Source organism: Penaeus japonicus, unplaced genomic scaffold (assembly GCF_977035675.1).
Source record: "Penaeus japonicus unplaced genomic scaffold, GWHDUDI00000001_assembly GWHDUDI00000008, whole genome shotgun sequence".
Taxonomy (NCBI): Eukaryota; Metazoa; Arthropoda; class Malacostraca; order Decapoda; family Penaeidae; genus Penaeus; species Penaeus japonicus.
Genome location: NW_028234410.1, coordinates 39,413,597 through 39,421,214, shown reverse-complemented (window position 1 = coordinate 39,421,214; position 7,618 = coordinate 39,413,597). Strand labels below are relative to the sequence as shown.

Genomic DNA, 7,618 nt, shown 5'->3' with positions numbered 1-7,618 from the left:
GAAGATAATGTAAAGTGACACACATTGAGAACAGATTGATAATAGTGAAAAATAGAAAGATAGTGAGTCAGAAAATTTGAATCAAGTGGCAGAAGCAAGTGTCTATTTGTGCGTGAGCGACCGTGACAATTCGATATTGCCAGATAGTGAGAGGAAGATAAAAGTGAAAGATTCTGCTTTCTTCGTGAATAGTGTGAAATAAAGTGGCAAAACACGGTAGGTGAAAACAACTAATAGAAAAAGGCAAAACAATAGGAATATAAAGTGAATAGAATTCTCCCAAGAAAATAGGAAAGGAAAAGAAAAATAGTAAGGCGCGCAAACGGCAACATCACCGTGACCGACAATTCAGAACAAACAGTGTCACCCACTACGCGCCCTCCCCCCCTCCCCCACCTCACCCCATTTCTTCAAAAATGTCCACAGGAGCCCGCTGCTATGCGTGTACAACTCGCCTCTGCATCAATTGCATATGTGCAAGAAGCGAAAGGCTGTGCACAACATGCAGAGTCGGACAATTATGCCAGAACCGAGACCGACCAGCAGGAATAGGTGCCGAAATAGGAACAACAGCTGGATTACAGCAGGTCGACGATATACAACAACCGGCAACTCAGGGAGAGGAAGATAACAACACCCCCAGCCGATATTGGCAGAGTATGTCACTTGAGGAGGCAAAAACACTAGCAGAAAATACCTACAGGAAAATAGTTGCTTTCTCCCCAAGTATTTGACATACCGAAATGTAACGCAATGAAGGAACTAATTAAGGAGTTCGAATTCCTAATTAAGGAATACACGAACGGTACCTTCCTCCAGCCAATAGCATTGAAAACCCTGGCAATTCTACCTCATCTCATCTGTCAGAAGACATGCCAAATCCAAAACAACCGAGGATGTACAGGCAATGAAGAGGAGAATAGACCGATGGAAGAGAGGGGACGTCCTCGGACTCCTTAAAGAGGCAAAGGAATTGCAGGAAAGGCATAGAAAATCAAAAGCCAGACAGAGAAAAGCAGATAAATCCATGAGATTTGCCAGCCTAATGAAACAAGGAAAAGTTTCTAAGGCATTAAGAACCCTGACATCAGATGAAACAGCAGGAACACTGCCGTTAGACGAGAACACCCGCCGACTGCTGAGTGAAAAACACCCCCCTGCAAAGGAAGCGGCAGAGGATACCTTGTTTCATGGAGAATACAATCCCCCACCACCGGAGATCTTCGAGAGAATTACAGGCGAAACGATTAGGAGACATGCACTCCACACCCATGGTGCAGCCGGACCATCTGGACTTGACGCAAATGGATGGAAAAATATCCTGAGCACAAGCAAGTTTGGAGCAGCAGCAAACGACTTGTGCAAAGCCATAGCCGCCCTCGCTAAAAAATTAGCAACAGAGAATTGCCACCACCTCGAAGCCCTCGTAGCCTGCCGCCTTATCACCCTGGATAAGAAGCCAGGATGCCGCCCCATAGGCATTGGAGAGGTTCTGCGAAGAATCAAAGGCAAGGCTATTATGGGAGTCGTCGGTGACGACGTTAGACTAGCCGTCGGCAACCTACAGGTGTGTGTAGGCCAACAGGCAGGATGCGAGGCGGCCATTCACGCCATGCAGGGCATTTACGAAGAACCTGAGTGTGAGGCCGTGCTGATGGTAGACGCCGAAAATGCATTCAATAATATAAACCGAAAGGCTACCATTCATAACACTGAAATCAAATGCCGAAGTTTCGCACAATATGTCAGAAATACATACAGTAGCCCAGCAGAACTGTACATAAGCGACAAATGGAACAACACCTGTGAGACGATTATGTCAGCGGAGGGGACAACGCAAGGCGACCCAGTTGCCATGGCGATGTACGCCATTGGTCTTCTCAAGCTGCAAGATCACATCAGCTTCCAGCAAACAAACATTAAGCAAGTTGCTTATGCCGACGACCTGACAGGAGCCGGGAAAATAGGTGACATCCGGAAATGGTGGGACCTAATCCGAGCTCATGCCCCCCACAAGGATACTACCCCAACGCCAGCAAGTCAGTTTTAATTGTAAAGCCTGAATATCTCGCCAAAGCCAGAGAAGCATTTTGCGAGACAGATATAAAGGTAAAGGCTGGCGGCGAGAAGCACCTAGGAGCGGTCCTTGGCACAACAGCAGCCAGGGACGAATATGTCAAGAAAAAAGTAGAGGAATGGGTAAGAGAGTTGAAGACGTTGGCACAGGTTGCATCAACGGAACCACACTCTGCATACACAGCATTCACCTTCGGCATCAAACAGAGATGGAATTTCATAATGCGAACAGTACCAAACGTTGAACCCTTACTCACTCCACTTGAAGAGACAATCGAGAAGGTCTTGATACCAGCATTATCGGGTGAGCGAAATCCCACAGCCGTAGAGAGGACCATTCTCGAACTACCACCAAGGGGCCGGATACTCAAAACTCTGGCAGTTTAAGACGTCGCAGCGGGTTACGCTCTCGTAAGGTACGATGTCCCTACGAGGTCGCAAATCTCCCATACTCAGAGAAAAAATAAAATATCGTAACCGAAAGAAAACCTCATAACCGTAGTTCGATGGGATACCCTCAGATGGCGGGACCTTTTCGAATTGACCAATCAACAGTCAGCCCTTTAGACGTAACTACCAATTGGAAGTCACGGTCATTAGGGGGAGGAGCGAGCGAAAGAGAGAGAGGGAGTGGGAAAGAGAGCGAGAGTGAGATATAGATGATTATAAAAACAGATAGATGGATATTTGAATGGATGAATAGACAGAGAGATAGATAGATATATATTTATGAGTGTATATATATATATGAATAAATATATATGCATGTATATATAAATGTATATGTATGTTTGTTTGTATATGATAAATACATACATACATACACACACACACACACACACACATATATATATATATATATATATATATATATATATATATATATATATATATATATGTATGTATGTATATATATGTATATATACACCTTTGTCTATGACAAGACACCTTCATTTCCCAAAACTCTATAGTGTATTAAATATTTATTGTAGTAAACTCCATAGGGTAAACGACGAGCGCATTCTATAATTGCTTGTTATCTTCTTTATATCAAGTGGCTAGAGAGAATGGAGGTATTTGTGATACACAGATACAACATAACTTGATATGACGCCTCATATAGTGTCTGGGACAGTCAGTTAATCATAATCTTTACAAATCTCGTTTGCACAAGTCGGAATTAGCACGATTTATTTCCGGGTTCACACCGTTACGAGTGCTCGGGACCACCCTTAAGTTACGAGGTGCTGTGACGTCACGCGGGGACGGTTAAAAGTTTTGAGTATGACTCTCGGAGCTCGCAGTTCGAGTTAAGACATGCGCGGCCTGGGGCCGGATACTCAAAACTCTGGCAGTTTAAGACGTCGCAGCGGGTTACGCTCTCGTAAGGTACGATGTCCCTACGAGGTCGCAAATCTTCCATACTCAGAGAAAAAATAAAATATCGTAACAGGAAGAAAACCTCATAATCGTAGTTCGATGGGATACCCTCAGATGGCGGGACCATTTCGAATTGACCAATCAACAGTCAGCCCTTTAGACGTAACTACCAATTGGAAGTCACGGTCATTAGGGGGAGGAGCGAGCGAAAGAGAGAGAGGGAGTGGGAAAGAGAGCGAGAGTGAGATATAGATGATTATAAAACAGATAGATGGATATTTGAATGGTTGAATAGACAGAGAGATACAGATATATATTTATGAGTGTATATATGTATGAATATATATATGCATGTATATATAAATGTATATGTATGTTAAATACATACATATATATATATATATATATATATATATATATATATATATATATATATATATATATATATATATATATATGTATGTATATATACACCTTTATCTATGACAAGACACCTTCATTTCCCAAAACTCTATAGTGTATTCAATATGTATTGTCGTCACCTCCACTGGGTAAACGACGAGCGCATTCTATAATTGCTTGTTATCTTCTTTATATCAAGTGGCTAGGGAGAATGGAGGTATTTGTGATACACAGATACAATATAAATTGATATGACGCCTTATACTTTGTCTGGGACAGTCAGTAATACATAATCTATACAAATCTCGTTTGCACAAGTCGGAACTAGCACGATTTATTTCCGGGTTCACACCGGTACGAGTGCTCGGGACCACCCTTAAGTTACGAGGTGCTGTGACGTCACACGGGGACGGTTAAAAGTTTTGAGTATGACTCTCGGAGCTCGCAGTTCGAGTTAAGACATGCGCGGCCTGGCTGCGCGGGCTTACGACGTCGTTAGCTGTTTTGAGTATCCGGCCCAAGGCTCGGGGGACTCGGCTTAGTAAACCCTTGCAAGACTGCAAGCATTGAATATCAAAACTCCGTTAGGCTTTCAGCCAGCCTAACAGAAGCCATTATAGCACAACAGACAAACACACAGCCAGACGCAAGACAGCAACAAATCACTAGAAAGGAGATCACTAGTGAGCGGGAGACGAAGCAAAGGACCCAGCTACAGGATACACTTTCGCAGATCTCTGAGGATATGAAGAGGAGAATCGAGATGGCACGAGAACTCGGCGCCTCGAACTGGCTAACCAGCCTCCCCATCAAAGCAAAAGGCTTTAGCTTAAACCAACAGGAGTTTGTTGATGCTTTAGCCTTACGATATGGGTGGCCAATTGAGGACCTTCACCAACAGTGCACGTGCGGTTCGCCCTTCGACCCCAACCACGCCATGACATGCAAGACGGGAGGCTTTGTCTGCATGCGCCACGACGAGGTGAGAGACGTGACTGCGGAGATGCTGAGCGAGGTGTCCCGTGACATCAGGGTGGAGCCTCCCCTCATCCCCACAGGTGGCCGCAACTTCTCACTCCAGTCCACCAACTCTGCCGATGACGCTCGCTTGGACATCAGTGCCAGCGGATTCTGGGCACGGGGGCAGCGGGCCTTCTTCGATATTCGTATCTTCAACCCCATGGCCACGAGCAACCGTGCCCAAGATTTGAAATCCGCTCACACGAAACACGAAAATGCTAAGATGAGGGAGTACGGGGAGCGAGTGCGAGAGGTAGAGCAAGGCACCTTCACGCCCCTTGTTTTCACGACTTCCGGAGGGATGGCACCGAGGGCGGTTATTTTTTATTCATGCCTGGCTCAGCAATTATCAGAAAAGAGACAACAGCAAAAGAGCTGCGTCGTGGCATGGATAAGATGTCGGCTGGCCTTCTCATTGCTAAGATCGTCACTACTTTGTCTAAGGGGAACCCGAAAGAGACCCGTAAAATGTACTAGCATTAAGGACATAGATATAGAGCAAACTGTTGTAAATAGTAGATTAGAGATAAATATATAAGTGTATTGTATTTTATACAAATAAAGAATGTATTTCTAAAAGTATGTCGGATGTCGACCACAGCCATTGGCGAGGCCGGGGCCAATGGAGGTCGTTTTTTTTTCAAAAAAAAAAATCTCTGTTGCATGATCCCGGAGCTCCTACCTGCAAAGTTTTCCTCCGTAGAAGTTTTCGTCTAGTTTCGATGCTGTTCTAGAAGAGACGAAGAACATCTTGTATTAACATATGATATGTTATTCAGATGGAGAGAGAAAGAAGATTAGATATAAAGAGTAATCAAATATAGTATTTCTGAGAGCTAAACAGTCTTCGAAGGTAAATGTCAGTGTTAATAAGTGATCAGGACCTGATAATCTGAAGGTTTATTTTAAGATTAACCTTTTATTAAAGAGACGAAACAGGAATTTTTGATAATGCTCCTCTTTGAATTATGCGAACCACTTGAAGACGCACGATCATAGTTTCGTATCTGTTTCTAGAAATGAATTGATAATTAGGAAAAAAAGGAGCAAATAATACAGTCTTTAACAGGGAAAAGATGGATCTACGAAAAATAGATTTATAGTTGATTTCTATTGAGTGCAATTTGCAACAGGAACTAACATTTCTGAATCTGCAAAAGATTTGAAAATAAGTTAGAATAATCTCTAGGTTTGAAGATGCAGTGTATCTTCAGAAATAAATTCATGTGTAATAATAATACAATACAGCCCAATGTATTGTTACAAATCAACAGATCTACGAAAATGAAATAACTGATAGTTATATACAACGCAGTGAAGCGTAAGACAAAACTTTAACTTCGATGAGACTCAAAAAGTGAATTTATACATAATTTTGCACAAAGTACATCCCAGTACACAACAAAAACGAACTAAGATAGTTATACCTCAACAAAATAAATTAATTCCCATACATCACAGCCCATGGTACAACGGCAATGAACATCAACAGATCAACAGGCGAGTAATTTCTTATATATTTCTCCAAGTTACAATATCCTGCCTGCAACCGCTCTGAATCTAGTGTCTCCGTGTCCGGATTTCATTGAACTCGCTTGGTTTCGCTTCTGCAACAACCTGGTAACAAAATACTAAGATTAATGACCAACTTCCGGCTCCCTTGCAACTTATCAAGCAAGTTGCTCCATTGAGAAATCTTTCTCGTGAGGTAATAACTCCTGCCGATTTTTTTTGTTTTTTTTTTGTTTTTTTCTCTCTCTCTTTTTAGTTTTGAAATTCATTAGCATTGTTGTTGCTGTTGTTATGGACGTTATGATAATGACGATAATAAGGATAATTATAATGATAGTAGAGATGATGATACTATTGCTAAAGATGAAGATTATTATGATTATGATCATCATCGTCATTATCATTTCTATCATTATTATTATTCTTGTCATTATCATCACCTTTTATTTATCCTACCATTATTATCATCATTCTTCTTCCCTTGATTATTATTATCATCATCATTACCATTATCATTATAATCATTATCATATTCATCCTTATTGTGATTATTTTAATAACATGACTCACACTCAAATAAGAAAAAATATGGAATTAACTTTAAAATTGCAAAAAAAAAAAAAAAAAAAAAAAAAAAAAGGCGAAAAAGATAAAAAAAAAAAATATCAATAACTTTCCATTGAATTGCATCTTGCGTATCAACATTTACAAGGAAGGACATTAAACCTTTCATCTATTTGCATTTGCAATATTGTGACTTAGACAACACAGGTTTTAGTTCTGGGAAATGTTATAGCTTTGTATTGCAACGGAGGAAGAGAAATTGCATACTTATTTGTTGTTTGGGAACTTCATCTTATTGATAAAGATTAACGGGATTGCCTGGTGAACAAATAAAAGAAGAAAAATGTATATATAAATAAATAAATATATATACACACATATATATATATATATATAGATATATATATAGATATATATATATATATATAGAGAGATATATATATATATATATATATATATATATATATATATATATATATATATATATGTACATATATACATATATACATATATATATATATATATATATATTTATAGATATATAGATATGTAGATATGTAGATATGTAGATATATATATATATATATATATATATATATATATATATATATATATATATATATATATGTACATATGTACATATATATATATCTATCTATATATA

At 39.9% G+C, this 7,618-nt stretch overlaps 1 protein-coding gene across 1 annotated transcript in view; it reads left to right on the top strand.

Annotated features, from left to right (window-relative positions):
• Positions 1-753: 753 nt before the first annotated feature.
• Positions 754-7,618, top strand: part of LOC147471513 (uncharacterized) — a 13,224-nt gene continuing 6,359 nt past the window's right edge. The window contains 6 exon segments of the mRNA XM_086538871.1: positions 754-773; positions 868-2,009; positions 2,012-2,426; positions 4,375-5,386; positions 6,153-6,199; positions 6,340-6,378. Of these exon segments, the coding sequence (XP_086394997.1) occupies positions 754-773; positions 868-2,009; positions 2,012-2,426; positions 4,375-5,386; positions 6,153-6,199; positions 6,340-6,378 (2,675 nt within the window).